At 32.9% G+C, this 27,968-nt stretch overlaps 1 protein-coding gene across 1 annotated transcript in view; it reads left to right on the top strand.

Annotated features, from left to right (window-relative positions):
• The window catches only part of LOC148181146 (neural cell adhesion molecule 2-like), a 203,929-nt gene that overhangs the window by 85,216 nt on the left and 90,745 nt on the right, over positions 1-27,968 (top strand). Inside the window, exons 2-3 of the mRNA XM_088041736.1 lie at positions 11,058-11,190; positions 16,273-16,481. Of these exons, the coding sequence (XP_087897862.1) occupies positions 11,058-11,190; positions 16,273-16,481 (342 nt within the window). The remainder of the gene's footprint in view (positions 1-11,057; positions 11,191-16,272; positions 16,482-27,968) is intronic.

Below are 27,968 nucleotides of genomic sequence, written 5' to 3'. Positions count from 1 at the left end.
TCTCAAATTTGTTTGATTACACATTCTAATTAATATCGACCAATACCAAAATTTCATTGTTCGTATTCAATGCTTTTAAAGTCGTCTTTAAATTTCTAAATGACTGAAAATTAAGTAGCAGAGTGCATTTCGCAATATTGAAATTAATGAAGCATCACTCTCTATTAATTAGTCGCTAATCAATCAGAACGAAAGGAAAGCTTAAATTGAAACATTTATTAACAAGCGAAAAATTTCACATTTAGTTCCAAACAAAAATATTCGTTGAACAAGCATTGTACTGAAAGAACAACACTTCAATAGGAGAATGCAGGATGTACCGTTGTGTTGACTAATAAAATTGAAAAACGGACGCTAAAACTGGCTTTACGGCAAACGCAATTTTAGTAGCATTGGAACGAAATTTTCTAGTGTGAAAACTTTTTATATAGCCATTTGTTTATTACTTCTGTAAAAGCATGACAGTGCTTTTATTTTTATAAATAAAACCGTTATGTTTTTATTACCCAACTGTATGATGTTTTTTTAAGTAACTTTGTTGAAAAAAATATATCATAACAACACGGCACTGAATAACAATTTTAAATAAACATTACAAAAATATGAACGTGATGATATTCTCCTGTATTCACTTCACATTTTACGAACAATATTAAGAAACTTGCACACAATAAACTCAAAACGTAGTTTAGACTGATCTTGCGTGAAACACCATAGAAATTGAATTTATTTTCAAGCGGTTTTGTTATGTTATAAAATACACGATAATTGTCTTGAAGAAGTTGCGTCTTTTGGTGAGTTTTCAAGACTCATTGGTATTAAAATTTCACATAATGTTAATATTTAAAGTGTTTACTTTGAAGGGAGTTTTTTCCCTAAGAGCTCGGCCAAGTTTTTAGTGTTTGCTAAAGGGTTTATTTATTAATAAGTTTTCAAAATTAAAATGAATAATTTACAAGAGATTTGTGTTGCTTTGCTCCTAAAATTTCGTATCTGCGATTTTGTGAGATTTTGTCTTTACCCTTGAAATTTGAAAGTGAAAATTAAACGAAACTGGCAGATCGGAAACTACAAAAAAAAACTCGTAACTTGAAGAGTGTTTGTACCATGTCTGATGACAGAATACACATAACGACATAACTATAAAATTGTTTTATAGCTGTGGTTAGAACAGTTCATTGTGTGCACTATTAATAACATATAGTGCTGAGCACAGTAATTTAAATGAGGAGTATAATCTTCCTATTAATTTAGTTAGTGCCCATAATTGTATGTACCAAATTATTTACACTAATATTAGAAAAAAGGAAGGCGATACGGTCGAAAATGTGATAATTTGTCTATTAAATTTTGATTAACTTGACTTAATTACAATATTGCATGCACAGTTTCATTGGACTTGTTAATTTGAGCTTTTTGTGGTGACACATAACAAAAGCCTTTGATGAGAATTTAAGAATTCAGGCGATTAATCAGGAAAAATATTAGTGTTTGAAATTGAAAGTGCAAAAAACGTTGCGATAAAATCTGCTTTGTTGTAGATAACAACGAAAAATTAGCTTCGTTTTTTTTATTATATCGGTTTTCAGACCCTTGGTAGCGATAATATTTCGGAGGCGTCAGATATGTAGTATAAGTGGACTTATTTAAGACATTTTCATGATTTCTTCGTTCTTAGAATGGATGAGTATTTCATCATATCAAAAATTGAAATAAGTTTTTTTATAAAGCTGTCATCGAAAATGCCCATTAGCGTTTGATAGTAAATTGAACTTCCAACAATAAAATGTTTTATTTAAGATGGTTTAACTGTTTTTTAGCTTTGACATTGTTTTGACATTCAGCGCTTAGTGACAAAATGATTGGCAATTAGCGTTTGATAGTAAATTGAGTGGAGTTATGCAGAAACCATCCAACCCACAAAATTGCAAAAAATGAACTAATACGATTTTTGATATACTAATACACCTTTCTTTATTATAAAAGATCCGTTCAACCAGTATCCTAACTCTTAAGGCCACATTTTGAACCGTGTGGTACTAACCTCTAAAACCATTATTAATTTTAGCAGAAAATATCCAACCCACATGCTCCTTTTTTGCTGTTTACGGTCTAAACGATCATCATCAATCCGTGACTATTTATACTTTTGAAAAAATTTCAAAAAAACGAACCAACTGTCTTAACGGAAGTACTTCTGTTGGAGAAGATGTTGACGGTTACAACGTCTAAAATTCAGATTTTGAAATTGGGGTAACATGATTTCTCTGTTGTGAATATTATTGTTAATTATTATTACAATTAATAAATTCCAAACGCGTTAAAAACGTTTTTATTTATTTTGCAAAAAAATCTAACCCCCAAAATGTCAAGAAATTTATGTAACGTGTTGAAAATATCCTCGAAAATAACATAAGGGTTTGTTTAGAAAAGTGTCTCAAAGGCAGAGAAAACATTACAGTAAACTTCACTTGTTCATTAGGGGAACGCAGGGTAATGGGAGCCATCGGGTAATGGGAGCGATAGTAATACAAAGAAAAGTAGGCACATTTGCGCGATCGTAAGCACTCGGTCGCTTCCGTCAATCATCGTTAAACTTCGCCCGATGAACACGAGTCGTTAGCGCCATCCGTTAAGTCACGAAGAAGGGTTGTGTGTTTTTCGCTCCATGCTTATAAAAATCTGCCGATTGCCAGCGCCAAGGCATAAGCATGAAGTTATATTCTATATTTATTTTTTATTTGTGTTACAAATAGTTCATCGCATTAATAACTAAGATCTCATTTAAAGTATGTTTAGTTGAATTTTCAGGCCAGAGTAAATATTATGGCCCAATTTCCCAAAAAACGTTAAATGGGCTCTCATTACCCGACACATGCGGGTAATGAGAGCCCATTTAACGCTTTTTAAAAAATAAATATAGAACATAACTTCATGCTTATACCTTGGCGCTGGCAATCGGCAGATTTTTATAAGCATGGAGCGAAAAACACACAACCCTTCTTCGTGACTTAACGGATGGCGCTAACGACTCGTGTTCATCGGGCGAAGTTCATGGAAGCGATTGATTTTTTTTTTGTAAAATCGTTATTGGACCTCAACCTATGATTGTAATTTGTAATATTTGTGATTGAAATATACTTAAATAATGAATGTAAGAGTTCCTAATTAAAAATTATAAGAATGTTAACAAATCTTGTTTTTATCAACATTTTCCCTTAGTAGGCTCCCATTACCCTGGTTTCCCCTACTCTTTTAAACTTAAAAAATATTTTCAAATCTTCAAGGTCGATTATCTCAAAACTATGTCAATGTGGGTTGTATTTTTTTATGCATAACTGCGCTCAATTGGACCTCCAACAATAAAATGTTTTATTTAAGATGGTGTAACTGATTTTTTTTAGCTTTGACATTGTTTTGACATTCAGCGCTTAGTGACAAAATGAATACCAATATGCATTTGATAACATTACTAAAATATTTTTTTAAATAAAACATAATAATTATAGAAAAACGAGTATAAAAATCATGTACAGTAAGTAACTCTTGCGAAAAGCTCAGCAGAAGCGCGCTCACATGCAGCTCGTTTTGCTATTAGGTTTTTTCTGCGCTTGTACTTTAAATAACTATTCTGCACGTATGTATACAAGTCACCAACAAAATGGAAGTTATTAAACTTTATAAAGTGGAAAAATTTTAATGTTTAACCATATCGAAGTTTTATGCACAGTTATACATTTATGTTCAAGCGTTAAAAATGTCAGTTTTTATTGAGCATTAGCTTATCTTTTTAAGAAAGTTTACGACACGATACAATTTTCTTCAAAGTTCATAATTACAAATAGTATATGAGGTAAAAGAGCGATTTTTAGTTTAGACAAACAGTAATAATAGACGAGGGGGAATTGTTGTGATACATTGTAAAAAAGCTCTTCAGTTAAGACGAAGTTCATTTCCATTGCAAAAGGTTTACTTTCTTTTGATAGTGTAATTCTAATATTCTTAGCATTTCTTTTCAATTCCAACGTCTTTTTCAGATAGCAAGTAGAATCAGAACCATTTTTAAATTATTCTAAATCATCTACCACAATATTAAATACTTCGAGATTAGAATTAAGAAGTCCATTTGTGTGCCATAGCTTGACGCTCAAGAAAATTACTAAAATAAAATGCAAATTGTCAATAATAGTTCTAATTTTAAATTAGTCGATGTTATTAGAGTTGCATGGTAACAATATTTTTTTTATTGATTTTAAGACAGTTTAGCACTGTTTTAAAACAGATTAAAAATTTGTAATTTACGAGCTGCAGAGTGTGTTATTATGTTTTCAAATTGAATGCACATGACACATAATTTGATTTTAACTATTCATGCTAACAATCTGTTTAAATTTTAATTGGTTAAATCCAATTATTTTAATTAATTTCATTTGAATTACTTTTGAAACTTCCTGTGTTCTTTCACAATAATTTAATACACTATAAATATGTTCATTTTAAATTGAAGAGTATATCTGTAATTAAGTGAATAATAATTTTATTGTATGCAAACAGCAGTGATGTGATTCATTTAAAGCCTTTTTATTCGAAGTTTAGCGTTAGCGAATCGTCATAAATTTTCCTTTCAATTTATAGAAGAATGCTTAAATTAATTCTAAAATTCATCTATGAGCTATTTATGTTTAATACTGAGTTATTACAACCGCAATTAAATGTGGCATTATAAAAACAGTAAATTTTAATGTGGTGTTTGTACTATTCGCTGGTTTAATAATTCCGTGCGTGCTTGTTATATGGTGGCAGAACTGCATGAAATCGATTGCAAAAATCCTGATAAATTTTACAGTGAGTGCTCGCCACTTGGGATAATTCCAATAGCTACTGCTCCTAACATGAAATAGATAACATGCAACGCAATCTGCTCTATATAATCACTACTAATCGGATAATGCAATACAATACGTGTATCAAAATCAGTTTTAAGCAGTAAATCGATAAGTCCGGTTGTAAATCTTCCGCGTTGCGTAGTGTAGCCCGAAAAACACATTAAAATTTAACAAAATTAATCAGAACCGACCTTCAAGACCTCCGCTTTAGACACTAAACAAGAATTTTAAATCCAGTCACAAAACAAACATCCAAGTTATTTTAATTAAAGGGTAAACTGTTCAGAATCAGATCTCTGGCACAAAAGAGAAATACTGGAATACCTCAGGGTGGGATTGGGAAAATCAGATACGACTTTATTTATTCGAGCTGAAATTCGAAACGAGCAGCTCCTAACCGTTCTATTATAGTTCATAATTAATAAGTCTCTAGTCGGATTTATGGTAGATGGCTTTAGGATATCGTTATATTTACGTGCTAGGATCGGACCTAAGTAAAATTGATGGACACGGATGCGTTATTGATGACTGAATTAATTCAGACCTCGATCGACGCAAACGGAGCAAATTAATCGTGGCGATTTTTACCTTATCGAATAGAGGTGGATTTTTTCCAGTCTTTGTGTTTGACCTTTGTCGGGCCGAAAGAATCCCGAAAAAAATCGCTGCTGGTAATTTGAAATATGGGATGGAAATACGCGGCACGAAGAATATTTGTCCAGCGTTCCGAAATAATCTCATTTTTCTTGTCTTTCCGGGTAAGAGCAGCGATTTTACGTTTATGTTATTGGGTTTTCGTGACGACAAAATCGAATTATGCCCATTGAAAGTCTCGTATTTCGTTTATTCAATATAGGACTCATCCACTACTTATACATAATGTTATGAAGAGAGCTCAACCTTGAGGGAACTCTATTCCGAAGAAACGGGTCAGAAATATTGTAAAATGCGATGAAAACAAAACTCAATAATAGACTTTTCAGTGATACAAAACGCGCTTAAAATGCCAAAGCGAACTGCAATGAATATCTGAAATTAATGCGCATGCTTTCACCAATTCTTTTTTATCTAAATTCAAATCTATCGAACTGTTTCATCTGTGCTTTGTTCTAGCGGAAAAATAAAACTGTTGACGTACTATTTTGATATTAACACCATACCTATGAAATGCTCCTGAAATATTTCATTATTTTTTGGAAACCTAATATTAAACCTAAAAAAAATAATTACTATTTAGGTTCAATTTATTTCCAAATGAAATGCACTTTGAGTGGAAATGGTTTGGTGTCATCGATTCGGACAAATTGCAATTTGGAGCAGTCAATATAAAAATAGGCAAAGCATTTTTAATGTTTTTGCAACTTGACTGTTGCACCCGTGAAACCGCGCATTTTAATTCAACTCCCACTTTAACAAGTGTGTAGTATGTGGCATAATTTTCCACATTTGTAAGCAAATCCAGTTTGAAGCTCGGATGTGGCCAGGAAATTCCGACTGCAAGCAAATGGGATGTGTAATAATCACAAGTGCAGAACTCGAGCAACAAGTCAAGCGAAACATTAGCCTCTCTATAGGCCCCAGATTAAAATATTACATTCATGTCTTCGCCGTCTCGTTATAGTCTCGTCATCAAGTCAACAAGAGATTAAAACCGATGGAAATTGCCAGAAATAAAAGCCTTTTAAATATTTAAAACAATACGAACGAATCGTTAAACTCCACTTCGACTGTCTTGTTTAACAGGAATTTTAAACTGCTTACATCGATTTTCTAAGAGGATAAAGTAATACCTTCGGGCGGAAACCAGGCTGAACGTGCTATATATTTCATAAGGCATTATTACCAACGTTTATTTCTCCTCTGTACGATTGCCGAGGGGAGAAATTATTTTGTTTGCACAATGTGAATCAAAGTATGTACATGAGAGGAGTCTTGTTTTGTGTTGTTATCTTCTACTTAATGGAATTTATGTTACCGAGTACCGACTTGGCAGTGCTGCAACAACCGAAAGCCAATTTCAATCAGAATTCTACAAATATAAATAAAATTAACGTTGAGACCGCACCCATATTTTCGAGCTTTTCTCAGACAAAGCTTGCATCTTTATGATCTTGTGACATTTTTCATGGTAAAAGATGATGTGCACTGTTGCTGCAACTGAACGAAATTTTAAACACGACAGGTGAAACTTTTATGTCTTAAATAAATAAAGTGCGACGAACTGAATCTCGCATGAATGTAATTTACACAGAAACTTTATTGCTGTCGAGAAATCTAAGGTGCAAAGGCAAAAAGCAAATTTAATAGTAGAGCAAACATTTTAATTAAGTGTCTCTTCAAAGTTAGTTATTTCAGCATTGAAAACTATGACATAATTAAATATTAATACTTACAGAAGATCTAAATTATTCAACGCTTTAAACTGGCAGGGCAATATACGTCTATTAACAACGCTTGGAAAATTTAACTAGCTAGTTTATCATTATTAAAGACTTTCTTTCGATACAACAATGGTTGCAACAGATATTGATGGTTCTAGTTTTCTCCTGTTTCATTATGGATTTTTCTATATTTAAGTACAAAAAAATGTCACGTTTCTTTGGAAAATATTCAATTCAGTCGATTCAGCTTGCGAGGATACTTTTCGCGCTACTTATTTAATACTTATTATTGGTTAATACCACGTTCTATATGAATAGTCGTCTTATTATTGTATTCACCAATTTTCGTGGATCGTGCAAAAAGTAATATTGCTCTACAAATTTTGAAAAAAAAAATGTACTGCAGAAATATCTATTTTACGATTTTAGAGAAATTATAATCTTGCAAAACTCGTGATTCACCGTGAAATTTATTTTTATTTTTTAAATTTGATCCTTTGACAACAGAATCGATAGTATATAACCCAAAATTTTTAATATTAACTCATTAGGTGACAATTATTATTATTATGAATAGGATGCCACGCTTTATTTTTTCTTTCTTCTCCCCAAAGCCGCTCCACATAGGAATACATATTCAAACAAAACCAAAAATTTTGGTGTTTTTTTTTGGCGTCTTTATCTTAGAATTTTTTTGTTTTTTTCTTTTTCTTTTTTATCTAACTATGCAAAAAAAAATTTCGTGTTTTTTTTTTATCTTTATGTAGTGTTTGGGTTAAGTCTATTAACTTGTGTAAATGGAGGGGTTTAGTTCAAAGAAAAACACCATGTTAACTAAAAAATAAAATTGTATTAGAAAAGAGCATAATTGGTTATATTGTGTGATTCCTTAAATTCATGTCGTAACTAACAGCATTACAGTAGTTTCGACTTAATATTTGCGAGATTTGCTAGTTATCGAACAAGAAGTCAACGCACGTCCAAAATACACGGCCTACCCAGAATGGAAATTTAATGAATCACACGATACATATAATGTATACAGGGTGTCCCAGAACTCGCGCCCCAGAGAGCAAGGGAGGGTGCCGACAACAATACAGATGGTAAATTTGAAAACGAAAATTGACTAAGTTTAATAGTATTCGAGAACTGATAAAAAGTAAACAACCAATCCCGAAAGCATATTCGAGAAGTAGAGTAAATGGCCATCCCAATTTCTTAGACAACGAGAGTCTAATGTTTAACTGACCAATGGATGATAGTATGTGTCCATAGTTACCAATTTTCAAATTTTGTTCAGCTTCGGGATTGGCTACAGTTTTTTTGTCTTATCTCGGTTATTTTTTGAGTTAAAAAATTATGGTTTCAAAATTTTTGTTCAGAATTGTTGCCTCCATAAGCCCTTTCTCTCTGGGGCGCGAGTTCTGGGACACCTGTATAATAGGAGTAATATTTTAAAAACATAAACTCATTTTTAATCTGTCTAAAATTTTAATTTTTTTCTCAAGGACAAAAAATATTAAAGAAATGACAGAAAAAAGAAGCGCACTTTGGCCAATAATGCCTAGAATTGTCCGGAAAACACATAAAACTGTGGCCGTAATAATAAAATTTTAATGAAAATAATTGCAATGTTTCACTTAATTTTTATGGTGTCGAGGAAGTAAAGTTTGGTTTATTTGTTAGTTTTTAGAAGCATTTCATTTCCAGGATTCCATTTATTGTTTCAGGGAGGGGTCACGAATGTTGAATTCGCAAATGTCGAACCCGCAAATGTTTGAGGGTCTACCGTACATACAGCCGCGGACAAAAAATCTTAGACGTCAATGTCATTTACTATCGCGGAATCAAAATTTCGAACATCACTTTTTGACGTGGCAATGTAAAGCAGGCTTTATTGTCATTGTGACTGACATACAAAATAAATTTCTGACACTTGCTGTACCGTTTATAAATTTTAAGGTTATAAAATTAAAGGACAGTTTACAATTTTTAATCATCAGTCAATTTGATGTTCGAAATTTTGATTCCGCGATAGTAATTGTCGCATGGTGTAAAACCCCACTTAGAATTTGTAACCTTACTTACTATAATTTTTTAATTTCAAAATTTTCGGTGTTTTCAATATTCCAAGGAACTGACTGTAGATCATACCGCTCTGTACTAAAAATACTATTCTAATTTTATTCGTTTCAGTCTTGATAATTTTTAATTGTCAACTTGTCAATACTTTGATGTTTTAAACGCCAGTAATGGCAATGACAGTAAAGCACAGACTACACTCAAATTTTAGAAACGTCAGAAAAATGACGTCTAAGATTTTGTGTCCGCGGTTGTATATTAGATTTAATGAGACATTTTTCTTGTTCTTCTTCAATTGTAATCTCCACTTTCGGATCTATCTACAAGCTTTAGAATTGAGAAGTTTGCGAAACATTATTTTTATTCAAAATATTTCAAATTTTTATAATGTTTGAAACGTTTGGACATTTATAGGAATCTTAAAATGTATAAAATCTTTTTTTCTGAATCTTTAAAATTACTACATAATTTCAATGTTACAAGATAATTCAATCCTATAATAAATCTGCAAACTTTTTAAATTTTCACATTTCTTGACTTCTCGGAAATAAGCAGGAATTTCAAATAATCGAATTTTTAATTCTCATTCACGTTTAAAACGAGAATCTGCATACCTGCCAAACTTCCGAGTTTGTATAAAATACAGAAGTTTCGAAAACTTGCTAAACTTTCGAATCTTGGGATTCTGTAATGGAATGTTTAATCGTGGAGTTCCTAATAGTAATTTTTGCAAGAAGTTCCAAAATAATAATATTTTACGCAACTAGACTTGGTTTGTCCAACGAGGCTGTAGGCCGAGTTTGAACAACACATTGCGTATCGTGAGTGTAACGTCCATTTCGCACGAGAAAAAAACAAGATTTTTTCTACAAATACTTCAAATGATAGTTTTGACAATTATTCTTTTAAAAATTGACATTTTGCTTGAAAGAATTTTCGCAACTGCTTTAGAGTTTTTACGCAGATTCAACGGTTCGAATTTGAAAAATTACTGTCAAAGTGACATATTTTTAGGTACTAGTTTGATCACTTTAACGCACTTTTATGTGACTTTTAATATATTGTGGGCCTAGCATGTAAAGCTGCGTAGTCCATTTTGTTTTTTTTAGCAAAGATCGACAAAACTTTATTTTTTAGATTTTTATTATGAAATATGAGATTTGAAAATTTGAGGAATATAAATACAATGTTCTTTGATTCTGAAATCATAATTCATAACACATAAAAGAATTTTACGATATACCTTTTTGTTTTTCTTTTTATAAAATTGAAAACAAATTTTGTTCAAAAATTGACATAGCAGGTTATGACAATGTCAAAGTTAGTAGTCTGTGTGCAAATTCTGAAACTTTTTTATACTTCTTTGTATTTACTTTATTCTTTAAAGTTTTTAGAAGTTTTTTTTTTTTAATTTTTTAGATTATTTTTAGAATCCTGACCTGATGAGTTAAAACAGACTTCGAATTCAGAATCAGGATCATCCCACTTCTCCAGTACAAAACTTTGTTGACTAGAGAATTAACTCAACTGGCTCTAACTCTATTTTCAGTACTTAAGAGATCAATATTTCCACTTTCAATTTAAGACTAATTGATGACTTTGAAATTACAGAACTTTCTTTGTACAATTTTCAAAATCTGTAAACGAATTTTATATTATATTATATAATTATATTTTATCTGTTGCTGAAAAGTTTTTCCATTTTCAGTTCCCGTAACACACATCGAAGTGGTGGCCGGCGAGCCCGTGTACCTCCCTTGCGACATCTCAACCCCTGACATCAACGATCAAGTGATATTGGTGCTCTGGTACCGTGAGGATTTAGGAACACCCATATACAGGTACACATCCCTATCTATTAATATTACATGAGATGACATGTCTGCACTACATCGCTTAATACCTGTAATTCGATGCAAGTACCCATGAACATAAGCATCAGACTATAATTCAGTCTTGTGTGGGACAATTTGATAATAACAGAGCGAGCCATATTTCAGCTGAAATTTCGCTAATAAACGATAACAACTGGTGCATAAACATGTACACATGTTGAACAATTAGGGAAACTCCGAAACACATACTTTTAACTTAATTAGAGAGTTGAGAAAGTCTTAATTGTAAATAATGGAGTTTAATGTAAACTGATGTTACAACGTATAAGACTAGAATAACCAAATGAATTAAATTACAACTTTGGCTGGCTCTACGCGGAGACACACGGTTAACCCAATTTTTCACGGGTTTACAACGGCTCTGAACTAATCGCGTTTCGGAGATAAATTGCCGCAACGTATTTTTTTCGCCCGGGTTCTACACACGAGCAAATTTTAATTTTTAAAAGTACTCCTAACACGCAACGACAGAAGACCTTTGGACTGTTTGTTATGCTTGTTCATAAAGGGGACTGATTTTTTTGCCAATTTAATAATCATTTTGAATCTGTCATTGTTAAGCATTAATGTCAATCACTGCCAGCCAGGTGACAGAGTGGGGAAAATTGTTTTCCTCCCGAATATTCCAAATTGCCTAGAAAATCTACATTTGCTCTGGGATATAGAGTTTTACATGAGCAATATCATGTTCGGCAGATGACAGATGTGTCAGATAAGCGAAATAATAATAATTATTATGGATACTTTGATCAATTATCAAGACCACACTATTCATTCGAACAATAAGGAAAAACTATCAGAGGTTAAAAGCATAAAAGTCCAGATCTGAAGGCTGCAGTGATTCGCTTTATCATGCATGAAGGTAAAGGTCAAGAACGATGACCTGAATAAGAAGACTGAAGAAAACGAAGCTTCTCAAGCTTGTGTAGTGTTGTGGTCTGTGATTTAGACACAGTGCGATCAAATGAATTGTTTATGTGAATAGTTGGCTGTTATTGTGTGAACGTATGTCTTGATATCTATTATTACCTATCTTCTGTTAATTATTTGACGTTTAAATATCAAGTTCGGACATACATTTCTAAGGTTATAACCGACTAGAAAATTGGACAAAATCCAGACATCATTTTTCATTGCTTTGAATTTAAAATTCGAATTCAATGTGACAATTTGATAATGTTCTGTTTTTAATACACTTCAAATTCAACTAGCTTGTATTTTGCGGCATATTTTTGTTCTCGAAAAAAGTTTATAGCTCTCTAAATTTTACTTTTTAATTCCTTTGCTAACATTTTTTATCTTTAAATAAATTATATATTTCTCAGACTTAATTTTTTTTGTTTTGAAATGCTGAGAAGTTGTGAATGTTAAGGATATAATTTTTTTTTAATGTAACAATTTTAGAGTCTAATCAGAATGTAAATTCTATAAGCCTAGAAGAACTGACAAAAATCCATAAATATCTATTAAAAACGAAAAAAAAACAAAAAAGTTCTAATCTAATTCAAAGAATCTCATCGACAGACTTGGAAAATCTAAAAAATCTGAACATCTGAGAGCTTCAGAACTAAAAAATTTTTGAAGTAAGGAGCGACAACTAGAGCTTTAAGTCGTGATAACGTGGAAAATAAACACCTAAAACATTTAAAACCCAACATTGTAATAATCAGAGAATCTTGAACTATGAGAATCTGACAAGCTGAAATACCTGAAAACTTCGAAGTTCTTTACGTATAAGGTTGAGATACACTATTTTAAAACTTTAGAACATAAAGTAACAAACTTATAAGATATTATTATCAAAATTTGATTATTTTATTATTAAAATAATATAAGAACAATCTCAAAGTTTATGAAGTTTAAAAATAGAACGGAATTTGTAAAAATATAAGTTTTCTTAACCTAATAATCTAAGAGTACGAGAGAAGATAAAAATTTGAAAGCATCCAAATTTGAATAAATACTATGGTGGGCACTGAATCTTCGATAGTACTGTCCAGTCATTTCAAAAAGTTTCGATGTAATCCCAGCTTTATTGTCATTATGATTGACGTTAATTCAGAAATTAAACAAAGTTTGAAAACGTTTTTCTGCGATATTCCACCAATAACAATTGGTCACTGGATCCGAGTAGTTTTATTATTGCTAAAATGTCAAAATGACAATTGAGTTTAAACAAACATCTTCCGTAAAGCCTGGTTTAGAATTTATGACAATCAAATGACAATTCTGTCCGAGATTCAGTGTCCACTATGCACTTGAAGACTCAAAATGTCTAATGTTATAAAAATTTAAATCTAAGAAAGAAAAAACCTATTAATATCCAATTAAACCCTAATTAAAATTTAGAACCTGAAATTCTTAAATAGTAATTTGGATTACAAGGCCGGAAAATGCTCGTTTGGGAGTCAGAGTGAAATTGCGAAGACAAAGCGGAGCCGAGTGCTCCACACAATTTTTAGGTCAACATAATTTAAAGAATAAAAAAAAGTTTTAATCTAGTGACTTTTACTCTTTAAGGTGGCTCTCCTAGTAACTAGCCTAGCCTTATTTTAATGGCCCAGGTGACAGAGGAGAAAAAGAAGGCGAGGGCAAAATGGCACTTTTTGGCCGTGATATACACACAAATTTACAAGTTAATTAATTTTTATTTATTATTTATTGATGTAATCATTTATAACAACTGAATAATTGTAAATATTTATGGATCCTTCAAAAAGTTTATAGGTATATTCTTTATTTACATTTGCAATTTCGGCATTTGATGTGCTTTTTGATGCACTGCTAGACATGTTCATTTGCTATAATTCAACACGTCTTTGTTCCACTTTAAAGCAGTTTGTCGATTTGAGTTCACCCAAATAATTATAAAATTGGGCGTAACGTCAGTATCATTATGTAATTTAAAAAACTGACGACAGATGAACGCACAAAAATGAAAGCGGCCAAAAAACGGCAATTTTTCGTCCATATTTGAAAACTGAAATTTCAGTTTTTAGTTAAGGTCGGCTAAAAATGTAACTAATTAATTTAAGTTCAAAGATTTAAGAAACAAGGAATTTAAAGATTCAAGTTCACATACAACATGAAACAAGTAAAAATCAAGAAACATTAAATGTTTCTTTTAAAACAAATAGCTCACAATAACACACAAGGTGTTTTAAAAAGATAAAAGTTCACTGTGTTTTTGATTGCCGTTCTTTAACGACTTTTGGTATAAAACTTGGTTTCCACGCCTTTTCGATCTAATAGCTGTAGTGTCTAGAAATAGCTGTTTTATCGTCACGAACACGTTAAGATGGATTAGCAGTTGAAGATTATTTAATCAATCTTATGATTGATGACTTGTCCTCCAAAAATTAGATAACTGTTCCAAAACCCCTTGAAGGTGCCCCAAACATAAATAATTCTCTGCGAATTCAATTAAAAAGTCCAGAAGACACCAGTAGTCTTACTTAATTTTTCGATCACATTTTAGCACTCTCTTTGTACTTTTTACGAGGACATTTTCGTCGTAATTTGCACCTTCTGAATATTTCAGCACTGTGGGTATTTTTTCGTCGTTCTCTTTAAGTCGTTCGCTAAAGGTAATTACTTGTATGCCAATTAGGATATAAATCTGTAAGAATTAGCTCGTAAAGCTCTCACAATCCTGGAACGTCCGAATGACTTGAATACAAAGTAGTTCCTCTTGTACTTCTTGCAAAGTTGATGCATTACGCATCCTACAATGTTGCTATAAATATTAATTTTTCTGGTCTTAAATTCAGATATGCACTACTTTGTGCTTCTGGTAAACCACTGATTAAACTATAAATTGAGCTTTCAGCTCGCTTCTTTTCTTATTATGGACCGAAACCAAGAGCCAAGTCAGGTTATTTTATGTTTTGACAAGGTTATTAGGGATTGCTAAATATGAAGAAAAATTAATTTTAGTTTAATCTTAATTTATGTGCCACTATTACAGAATTACAGGACGGTTTAATAAAGTTAAGAAACTCGTTTTCCGTTTTTATCGGGGGTTTTTAGTACTGATTAAACCAGATATAGCGTGTGAGTTTTTATTAGATTCGTTCATAAAATTCCGGCCAAAAGGCGATAAATATATTAAAATATTTAAACAAAAATTTTGCTTTAGGGGAGACAACAAACATGATATCCAATTTTTAATGTAAATTTATACAAATTTAAACCCGCTTTTTGGCATTTGGATTTTTTATTTTATTTATTACTTATAAATCATGAAATAAAAATTACTTATAAATCATGAAATAAAATTAGGTAATTCTTATCAAAACTGGCAAACAAAATCTAAACATTGCATATCTCGAGGTCGCAGTTAACATTTAATATTGAGTTCAATTGGGTCAACTTTGGTTTGCAACTATGTTGACGGGAAAATGTAAACTCAACCTGATGCTAAACTTTTAAAATTCTAAAAGAAAACTTGCTCACTCTGGAAATTCTAAATTATTTTTTAAATGCAGCTTTCTTGCGACGTATTCTATTGGCTTACCGAGACAAAGTTTAATATAAACATTCGCACAACTGGCCCCGTTTAGGAAAGTTTAATTTAATGTGGCGTCATTTCCGTACAGTGTGCTCAACTTGATGTAGAAAACTTCTCCAAGTAAAACGAAAGTTTGACCACCTATTTGTTGCTACAACTTTTTTGGGCGCATCGGACCGTAAAAAAATACGGAATTATTTCTCCAAACTCCCAGACTTTAGATAATATTCATCTGGAAAACGTCTGGATTTTCTCCCGCTATCTGCTCGATTCCATCTCCGATAATTATTTAAATCGTTCGTCGGAAGAGGAGGCAATCTTATCAGTTTCATCGTATCGAAAAAATGCTAATAAAACTTTTTCGTAGCGCAAAAGATATAAGAAAATTAGATTAGTTTTAGAGTAAACAGCCTACGCTCGTCGGCAACCTTTTAAAGCCCCGAGTGTTTCGAGCAGAAAACTTTAGCACCGAACTCAAACAATCGACCGGAACTTAACATAGTTTCCTGTATTTGCAGTGTGGACGGACGGGATAGGGATTTTAGCTTGGCGGAGCGCTGGTCCGACGAAAATGTGTTTGCGAATAGGGCGTACTTCATGCCGGAGAAACAGCCCGCTGAACTCGGAGTTGACCACATCAGGGAATCGGACCAGGCTGTATACAGATGCAGGGTGGACTTTCGGATCGCACAGACAAGAAACAGCAAAGTCAATCTCACCGTTATTGGTAAGTTACTTTTTATTTTTTCTTTAGTTGGCAGCAGTGCTCTTGGTTAGCAAATTTGCGCTTCACTCATTTTATCGGAAATGAATCACTTCGTGTCGGCTATAAATTCGAGCTCGACTCCACCTTGTATAAAATCTACAAAATCACACATTTGCTCCCCACAAACCAACAGCGAAACATTTTTAATCATATCTATCTTCACTCCGCAAAAATACGATATTTTTATGCTATTTGCTCTGAATGCGCTGTTTCAGCGGCGCCGAAAATTATTCAGAATATGCACGAATGATAAAACAAAATACAATTTACATAAAGCCACATGAATAAAATTGAATTTATACTCTCAGTTTTTCCCGTCTGCACGGTAAAAAAATAATAAACCGACACATTCTGATATTCTAATTTAATGTATTTGTATACTGTTGTAACATCCCGTGTGATTTAAAAGCGAAAATAAGTGGGAAAGGCAGTGGAGGCCGATGTGATTTAAAACACTTCAGAATAAATATCTAACAAGATGGGACGGCGAGACGCAGGCGAGTGATGAATAACCTTTACCATATTCAGGGAAAAAATTGTTGAATATTAAAAGCATTGTGTGTGAGAGATCCCGCGGGAGCGCACTCGACAAAATTATATCTCACAATAAGGAAATAAATAAAAAAGGCTCGAGAAACGCAAATCAACAATCGCTATTTGATATTGATCACAAACCACCGTCACATTAGCCCGTTGATCGAGACTTGATGCGTCCAATTTTATTTTCATGAATTATTAAACTTCTTAGTTATGTTGGTATTTAGAAAATAATCATTTTCTTGTGCCAACGACGACAGCCACATATATTATTCACGAAGTAATTAAGTTTTTATGTGGGACAACTCATTACGTGTCTTTTCATCAAAATTTCGCCGCCTTTTATCCTGGCCTCTCTCACCATCCTTTGAACACTGCGCATTCATTATTGGAAAAGAGGTCTAATTAAAGATTTAACAAAAAGTGGAACAATAACAATAACGGTGAAATGTTATGGCGGAAAAGCTTCGCTGTAGTCGCAAGGGAATTGAAAAATTATATGGGCTGGTTGAATCAGTAAACTTGTGTGATTTACATTCTGATTTTATAATAGAAATGGAATTGTATGAAATTACAGGGTAATGTACTACTTTGTGATCCTGCAAATAAACGCTACTTGCATATTAAAGTGAAATGCAACGAAGAGAAATGTATGCATACGGATTTCGTGTTAATGAAAGATTAGATAAGAAATAGGCATTGCAAAAAGAAAGAATATTATATCGAATGTGTTTATAAAATAGTGTGCTAAATGTTTTGTTTATTTCTATACATGTCTACCTCACATTAAATTAAATAGCTGATACTAACTGGTCGGTATTATCCAAATAGCTTATGGACCAATACCTTTGAATTTTCATTAATTTATTGTTAAGAGTCCTATGTTAATGTAACATTACGTGATAAACGATGCAATTTACACATTAGCCAACTTTTAGAAGATCTGAATACCAATGAAGTCCAGAGATCTCTATTTCTAACAGGTGATCAACATAATTTGTCATCGAGACGTCTATGTCGTATTATTGATTGAAATGACCGTTCTAAAGCAAATAATGGTGGCAAAGTTGTCGGAAAATGTTAAGTGGTGTGAGATAAAGATTGTGGTCGTGCTTGGAACAAAGTAACTGCACATAATTTTTAAACAATTGTTGTAATTCTTTACTGCAACAAAGCTTTCGGTTTTGAACTCAGCTGATTAGTTACAAGACATGCTAAGCAAATCAGATTATTAAATTACTTAGTTACTTAAGATTTTTTTGTTAGTATTTTTGATATAGTTTTCTGCAAATTCTCTATTTTTGTTTGTTAAATTTTATACATTTTTCCACTTTTTCACAATCTACAGATTCTTTAAATTACTTTTTCGAATTTTCCGCTTTAATAGGTCCATTAGAATACTCAATTTGGAGTCGTTTATAAGTATCTATAAAAGAACTCAAAGCAGGAAATTTTGTTTTTTAATAATTGGCAGAACTAATTAGTCTGGCTGTCACCCGTTTTCTGTCAAGTTCTTGGTCAATTTCACCATTACGGATTTTACGATTCGTGTTTAATAAATTGCTGCGTGAATAAAAAATGTATCAATATAAATGAATTGTCCTTTGCGGCCAACAATATAATGTACCTAAATAAAATAGATGTGAATACAGGTTGTGAGGTTAGGTTAAAATTCAGAAACTCAATAAATGTCAAATTTTAAATTGAATTTGAAAATCAAGTGGCAAGTCGTGGTTACAAAACCATTACCAATCGTTTAACACGAAAACTCTTAGAATTGGAAAATTAAAAATTTTTATTTAAAAAAGGTCAAATGCGAAAAAATACTATAAAGGACTTGCTTTATAATGGCATGGGTGCACTCGTCCCATACAAAACTCGCCTACGGCTCGTTTTGTACACCGGGAACTCGTGCACCAAATTGGCCATTATAAAACACGTTCTTTAATATACTATTAAAATGCTTAAAACTCTAAAGGGAAGCTTGGGCACTCTTAGCGGTTTTATTAAAAAGTGACAAGCTCAAGAAACGTTTTCATATATTTTTTTAAACATTGTATTGTTAATGTTTTACATATTAACAATCTCAATCTGTAAAACCTTGAACACTGTTCACTCGCTACATCAAAAGACTATTTTTCTATAGTCACAATTACTTTAAGTGGCGTAACAGACACAAAAACCAAGACTTTCGAGAAAAATTCCAAGTTCAACAAGTCCCCTAGAACTGTTAGTCTCCTTCTAATCTAGCTGCAAAGCATCATAAACTCCTTTTTCTTTTTTCGTTTGGCGTCTTTTTGACGCCGCTGTTTGTTTCGGTTGCAAGTTACACAGAATGCATTACTTTTGTTTCTGGATCCTTAAAGAATGAGCTGGAAATGAACAAGGCAACAAAAGAAATGTTTTATGTATTTTCACTCCTCGCTGACTGTAAAATATGTGTTTTCTGTGGCCATGGTTTAAATATGGTTTTCGTGAACCGTTGGTAATATATTACAGACTTGGACAGAAATCGTCAACAAAAAAGTTTATCTCTTTTTTATAATTAAGACGAACGGCGTCCTGAATTTTTCAGTTTTTGTAAACTCGTTTTTAATTTGACATACAAGGATCTCCCTGGAAATAATCTTCTCTAACAAAAGCTCGCTTCGAATGTCAGCAAAAAGTTTTCTAAATCTGCACCGATTCACCAGAACATGGAGATTATTCACAAGAACTGCAGTTTGGATTGGCTGGAGTTTCAGCTGTTTCCACCGAAGAATATTAATCAAACTTGTCCGGATTCGGTGCACCTCAAAGATGCAATTCCAAGCGTAATAGAATCCGACTGGAAAGCTTCGCCGGAAAGTAATCTGAAAAATTATTGTACATCTACTCTATTATGGCCATTTACATAATCGACAATCGGTTCGATAATTTAGCGTAGACGTTTATTCCCGATTTGCCTTTTAGTGATGGCTAGACCCAGGTGGTCACAATGAATTTCAAATGCAGTGAAAGCACACAATGGAACATTCTATGAAAATTAATTCGGAACCGATGGTATGTTTAGGTCGACGTTGGAATGACGAGATCGATAAAAACAGTCAAAAGAAAGTCGGTTGTAAGCGGTGTTCTTCAATCAAAACTGAAAGAGTTTGACGGGAATATTCATAGCGTAATTTAATTAAACTTTTGTCTGAAACTTGTATTAGAATCTTGCTGGCTCATGCTTTATACATTTAAATGAATTTAAACAGGCACCAGGCATATAACCCCGGCAATATTAATCGCAAAGCAAACACAACTTTTAAGAAGTGTTCTTTAAGGATTTCCTCGGTGGAGAGACTTTCGTGACATTTGTAATTTAATTATCTTTTATGTAAACCTAAAGAATAGACAATAGATAGAGAGCGAAAAACAATACTCTTTTAACAGAATTTATTAAAATGTTACATCTGTATTAAAGTCGGTGTCTAAATGAGTGACATTCTATCTGCTTCCACCTCGCCATGTGACCCTTCTCTCTTTGAATTTCATTACAAAAAGAGAAAGTGACTTTCTTTCCCCCGGCGCCTTCACCCTTTTTAATTTTGCGTATCCGCGCGGCTTTAGAATTGAATCCTTTTTTATCGCAATGCAGAAGACGATTTCGATGGACTAACGTTTCATTTGAATAAAAAACGAAGTCAAAGGATTTAGTTTGAAGAACTCAAAGGCAACAAGTGAGATGACAGGTTTTACGTAAGATCATCCCCCAGGGAGATTAAAGAAATCAATTCGGATTACAATGAAAGCCGTAATCACTGCAGGGTTGATAAGCGTCATTTACGTTCGTGGTGTTTCGCTAGAGGTGGAAATTCGAAGCGTGTTTTTGTGGATGGTGTTTAGGAAGGATGAGGGAGGCAGGGGCGGACTTTCACTTTTAACAAGGAAAGACAATATTGATAGGTTTTTGGTTGAGTAAATACGAATCGAGAAAAATAGTTTTCACAAAAATGGAAACGATAGAGATATTTTTAGATCGTTTCCGTTTTCATAACATAAACAACAATCACAACAGTTTTCCTATTTTTAAGTACGTACATCTGCGAAAACAAGGAAATGCGTGGTCGAGGAAGACAGTCTTTGAAAGAGATATTGTTTCATATCGTTTTATAATACACCGTCTGTGTGCGATTTGATGTTGACAAATTAGATTTCGCCTCGGAATTCTTGTTACCTCTAGAATAGTAGAAACTGTTCTAGAAAACTGTATTCGAAAATAAAGAAGATACAAGATAAACTATTACTTTTAAAGACAGTAGCGAAAATCTGCACAACTGGATTTTTATTTATTAAACTGAAATAATTAAAAACATGTTTTATTTTATTAGTAAATAAAATTTAATTTGGGTAGCATTTTATCTAATATGAAGTTATTTAAAGTACAAGCGCCGAAAAGACCTCATAGCGAAATGAGCTGCATGTGAGGCTTTGGCTATGAGTTTTTCGCGAAAGAACTGTAAATGTATGATTTTTTAAACTGTTTTTTCTATATTTATTATGTTTTTATTAAAAAAATATGGAATTAAGTTAATCTCGCAACTAATTTGACGATTACTGACATTTGATTGGCAAAAAAACGATCACATGAACATGATGTCAAGTATTTAATCGAAATTAAAGAATTAACTTAGCTTTTGTAAACCGGCTCTATAAGTGTCAAAGCTATAAAAAGATTAGTTGAACCACCCCGGATGAAACATTTTATTGTTTTGTAGCTTCCACTGTTTTAATAACAACGTAAAAAATATTTTTATTCATTTTTTTAGCTCCAATTTGGTCCGCCCTTTGGGCAAATTTTGTTCTTTGAAAGTTCTCTAATCCCTGATATATTCAAGTTTTTAGCAATGCCGTCGGCGGAAACAATATCTCCTCTGATTTTTCAAAGGAAACCTCATATTGGCTTCCAAATGAAAAAGACGAATTTCTTTATGTTGAGTGTAAAAATGGCACTTTTATTAAGAATTGGTGCAAAAAACAATCTTTTTTTCAAAACTTGCTACTACAAAAATACTACAATTCTGGTTTTAACTACTTTGTGTTGAATGTAAAACGCCAACCGACGACATTTCCTGCTAAAATAAATTCTATTTATGTCACAATATTTAATTGATGTAACCTTAATTGAGTCTGAAACGTGGCACCAACCCTTCGTCTGAAAACGTTCGAGAAAATTCAATATGGTGACGTCATCTTCCTATCTCTGTTAAATCCCGCCAAAATAAATATTTAATTAGGAATAGTTCGGGTCTCGGGACGCATAATTTTCCCCACTTTCCCAAATTATGACACACGAAATTAGGCCGTTACTTAAAAGCCATTCTTGCTCAACCCTATTCAAACAGCGAACGTTTCATAACTTACCCCAGCGAAACTAATAGTTTTTCGTCTCACACAAAGCGCATTAATTAATAATAGTTTTTCCGTGGCCATTGTGGGCGCGTTTATTTACCAGTGTCCTCCGATCTTCAACAATAGTTGTTGCGAAAGAGATGATGAAAAAATTAGAACAATTCACTATTGAAACAGCGTGAGCGATATCATAAATAAGCCGACAGTCCTGTCCTGAGCCTTGGTCCTCAGAGTATTGATCCTGCAGCAGGATCTAGTCCCGCCCGCTAGCGCTCCTGCCACACTCCTGCTGCAAGGAGTGCTCCTGCAATCGGTTATTTCGGGCAATTACACCACGCAACCTTTTTCCAATTTAATTAACTCTACAGCGGTTTGGACTATGATGGCTATTCAAAAGTTAATTATTTTCGAAAGGACCACCTCGTTAACACCACCGAAAAAGTTTCTGCGGCGTTTTTACTTCCCTCTAATTTACATAGAAAGATTGAGATAGTAAAAGGGTAATGTCGCGATAAAGATTTATTTATTAAGCTTCCCCGTTTTTACAAGTTTTTCATTGTTATGATTTCACTCGTTATAATTCTTAAGCAGCTGCTTGTTTATTTTTCGGCTTGTTGTGCCTCTCTTAAATCTTCGCAAGCTTGTTTGAATCGAAGGTAATAAAGTGCAGCTGATTGTCCAGAATTTGCTGTAGCGCTTTTCACAAGGAAATTAACAACACATGTATGACATATGTGCAGGCGTTGCCCAATGTGCTGGTGTTGTTAGCACCATTATCGGATTTGCAATTAACACTCCGCCGACTCGGGAATAGCATAAATAAAAGCATGAAAAAGTGGCCGGGATTCGTGTAATGGTAATCCAAACGAACCGCTGGACCGAACTGGTTGAAACGCAAATTAGGCCATGCCCAAAATGCGGAATTAATGGATGGCTTCGAAAAAACTTGAGCGGTTTTGTCATTAAAAAACGGGGGGCGGACACAAAGACGACGCCATATTGCCGGCCACAACCAAATTCATGGACAGTTTTAAAGTTTACCGGCCGATGGGTCCGATACTGCAACTAAGTTTCATGCAGATACGGCAAAACCAGCTCACCGGCTTATGACTTATGTTGGCGTGACGCTGGTAAATAAATTTATTTCTTTATTGAAATATACATGTTGCAGAGTTAAAAGAATCGAGCCAAAGAAACGTTGTTTGAATGAAAATTGCGTGCTTTTGATAACTTTCTGATGATACACATAATGCATAATAAAACAAGACAATTTGCCGTTTTCTGAGCAGAATGACGTGAGGGCACTGCCAAAATATCTTTGAGTCATTTTTAATGATTTCCATCAAAACCATTTATCTAAGAACTTACAAATGAGCCGCAGAAATCGTAGCTAATAAGTGTCTCTTTATCTTTCACAATTTAACAAAAGTTTAAGACGTGATATAGATAAGTGAACAAATATGCAAAGTAACGACTCCATACGCCAGTTTTCCTGCAGTGAATTTACCGACTTACAAAGATGCAGTTTTAAAAATCAGTAAGATTTGAAAGAGATAAGTGAGATACCTGTACTGGATACATGTCAATTTTGTTTAATAGATGGCTCCACAAGCAACTGTCAAAAATTTTGGTAAGATTGTGTAACTGGTTCTGCTGAACGACCAATGACAGAGTCATATTTTAAACTTGGCGCCTACAAAACTTCTCTGCAGGAAAAGTAAGGTTTGGCCTAAATTCATTAGAAAATGTCATTAATTTGGCGCCAGATATTTGTGTAATGAACTGTGTTGTTTCGCAAAATTGTGTCGCGCTAAAATCACTTCTAAATTACTGAATGAGTCATTGAGCCAAAATTTTTAAACGTCAGTTCAATAGGGTCCGCTCTTTTTTCACCACATTTACAACGACGGAATATACACGAATAGTATGGAACACGTCCCAAACTGAGCTTTCCGCAGAATTTAATAAAGTTTTAATTATGTTATGCCGCAATATATGGAAATAGTCCTACGTGAACGTACGGAACACTTTGTCATTTCGGTGCACACAAAGTTGTACAACTACCGCGACGAACGAGACAAATTACACCGCTCATTAAAACTAAAATTAAAGTGGAAAAACAAGTACCTACTTGTGGGGTGCAGTTCTTGGAGTTTAATGTGGCCAATGGCACTTAATTTTGTTGAACTATATTTTTTTTTTGTTATTTTTGTTATTCAGCGGAAAAATGATTGACGGTTCTTGTTTATGTAAGGCAAAGCTGAAGAATGTTCAATAAAAAAAGAGTAAGGAAGCTATGAAAGCGAGACTATTTGTTAATGATTGTCTTACATCTTATACTAATATTAATAAACAACTAACTTTTAGTGATAGAGTCTTAAATCAATTTTTATTCTTTAAACTAACAGTATCTGCCTACTACAAAGTAAAAATATATTTTAGTCCAGAAGATTGTTGTAAGAAATGGTCAGCGAGAGCTTAAAGTTAACGTTTAGAGTTGCCAGTTTTCATGCACTTTTCCTTCTTATTTGATTCTTTTGTTGTGTTTTTGTTTTTTAGTTACATATGTTATTGTTCTTCAATCAACTTGATTTTCTAATTGCTTGAATTTATACAAGGAATTAAGGGTCTTTTTTTTAAATGTTTATTACTTTGTTATCTATTGTGTTTTGTTTTCACTCACACTACAATTTGTAACAGGTGATCAAAAAGTTTTTACATTAGGGTAGGCTGTGCAAAAATTTTTCTCGTCTGTAATTAAGTTATACTAACAATGTTGAACTCAACCTTCCCCCACTCAATGTCAAAACTTTCAAAAAATTTAATCTAATTTGACAAGTTTGCAGTTTTACAATTAAACCTGATACTAACACAGAAAAAATCAACCCATAGCCTTCTCTAATCTGAAAACATTTTGATAACTAGATATTACTATTGGGGACACAAAAATGTGAACGATTTTTTTGTTGTCGTTGGATTTTTCACTGAATTTACATAATGTAAATTAGAGTTTAAGCAATGGCGTTTTTTTCGATTTTTCTCTATACATTTTATATTAGCTATACAACTTTTACTAATCAACTAGGTGGCCCTCGGAATTCTGTAGACTCGCTTTTTTCGTGGACCTCGCTTTTCCGTGGCGTTGCATATTAATTTGAAATTGTTTATTTGTTAGATTAAGAAACAAAAAAGGCGAGTTTTACAGAATTCCGAGGGCCATTTTGTAAAATTTTAATTGTATTTTGTCATTTAACATTTAGCAAAGAAAGTTTTAAAATAACTTCATATTTTGTGTTTTTTGATTTTTGAAACTCTGATACAAATAACTACGCATGGCAAAATGAAGAATTTTCTGAAAATTTTAGAAAAAAAACAGACTGAAAGGTTTAAAAAAAATAACCAACGGAGTTCGCTATTAAAAATTTAACAGTACTACGCTGTTGATAATTTTTGTTTATGACGACAGTTCAATTCATAGAATTCCACAGTAATTAAGGCGATTTCTAAGTTAGTGACCGCTAAGTCATAAAATGGTTGGAACCCATGACAGGTCCCACAGCTTCTGAAACGCAAAACCGACAGCAAAAAATTGAACAAATTTTGTAACTTCAATTATCCCCGATAACATCATTGCTACTTCAATATTCTATTTATTTTGTATTATTTTATTTCTATGTTTAAATGAAAATGTAGGCAGAAGGCGAATTCTGTTATTCTTGACAACCTTTTTTGGATAAGTTTTGTTCTATTATCGATACCGTTTGGTAGTTTATTGTTTTCCTTTTCCAACGCCTGTTATCATAAGTTATGAACGAAGATTAGTCGAAAGTCGTACCCGTACCACATTCACAAAAGAAAAGGGCAAATAGGATGTGATTATTACTGATTTACAGCAGCTCCATTTTATGGTTTAGAGGACACCAACTCAGAAATCGCCTGTACCTTCCAAAATATTCTTTTTTTTTACCGAAATAAGGACCTAAAGAACTCATTTAGCACACCCAAAGCAAATAATTGTATCCGAAACATGCATGAAAAATCGTATTTTCTTGTAAATTGAGAGTACGGTTTCGTAATTAATTAATGTCAAATTATGTTTTTTTCAGAGCTCGGACTGATTGTAATAAGTGGAGTTTCTTTCGAAGAAAAGAAGCCGCTACTGTAAACTATATTTTATGTATTTAAACATTTTGTATAAACATCGTGTAATTGTAGATGTACGGTTTGGGGTTTGTTCAAGGGTTCTGTTTTTTTTTTGTTGAACTACAATAAAACGACCATCAGGATGGTCAGTTTTTTCTGGTGAGAAAGGGTGTGGAGTGATCTCGATACTTGTCGTAAATAACAAAACTAATTAAGAATCATGTAGTGTGATGGTTTACATTTTTAGTCTCCCTAATATCTACTGCTTTAGAACGATTAAAAATCGGCCGAGTCGTAAATAGTACTTAGTTTTGGGGTATTTATGTTCAACGATTCTGTTTTTTTTAAACTACAATAAAACGACTATCAGGACGTCCGATCATTTTTTATATAGGTTTAGCATTCTTTATCTCTTGTTATTTTATTGTTTTCTTGGAGTTCATATTTGTTTATCAGTTCATTCGTAATGAACATTATTTTATTCGATCGTACATCATTAATTCCATCAGTTCCTCTCAAATTACTACAGACCCCGCGAAAGAATCGAACAACATTCGAAGCTCGGCTATGAACTTCTAGTTGTCGGTACCAAATAATGATTTTATGGCTTAATTGGGGTAGTCACTACCCAATAGAACAAAACACCAAATAGCAGATTCTAAAATTTTCTCATTTTTAAAGACATCGGTAAAATTCGCTTAATTTGTTTAATCCCTCTAATATCTGCTGTCTTACAACGATTAAAAATTTGATCGAATCGTAAATGTTCACCAAAATTTGAACTCGTCGCATCAATTTAATTTATCTGTTGAAATTTTGTTAACTGTAAGTATATAGTATCCTTTTTACGTCTGCTTTGACTTTCGATAAGATTGTGCAAATCTGTTTGTTGATATTTAGTCGGAATTGACACTTTGAAAAAAATAGCTTGCTACTTGACATTGAAAACATATCAAATTGTGTACTACATATTAAAAATAAGCGCCGAACAGGCTCCTTGAAAATTTTTTGTTTTCTTCGAGTTGTTTATCCGTTCATTCATTATTATACAATGAAGAATATTTTTTTATATCATCGGAACAGAATAAGTTAGGATTCATTTGAAGATTTTTTTTTTGTAACTTCTCCTCGTACCAAAATCACACGCTTGCAATAAAATTTCCATCGGTAACTGTTTCGAGAAATATCCCAATATGCGAAAAATTAATGAAAAATCGTATTTGTCTCGATACGCTACGGTTTCCAGAGATAATAAAGTACGACTTTGTTGTAGTGGGTCGGGAATGGATTAAAATTTAGAAAAACGAAATTCACTACAGGTTCGGTTCTTTGATTATGCTTTAAGTAATAAAGTCTTCGTCACCGAGAAAGGGCGGTCAAGTTTGTTTATAC

Source organism: Gnatocerus cornutus, chromosome 1 (genome assembly GCF_029298725.1).
Source record: "Gnatocerus cornutus isolate USDA-ARS CGAHR chromosome 1, icGnaCorn1.1, whole genome shotgun sequence".
Taxonomy (NCBI): Eukaryota; Metazoa; Arthropoda; class Insecta; order Coleoptera; family Tenebrionidae; genus Gnatocerus; species Gnatocerus cornutus.
Note: the sequence above shows the minus strand (reverse complement) of the source record. Positions and strands in the feature narration are given on the sequence as shown.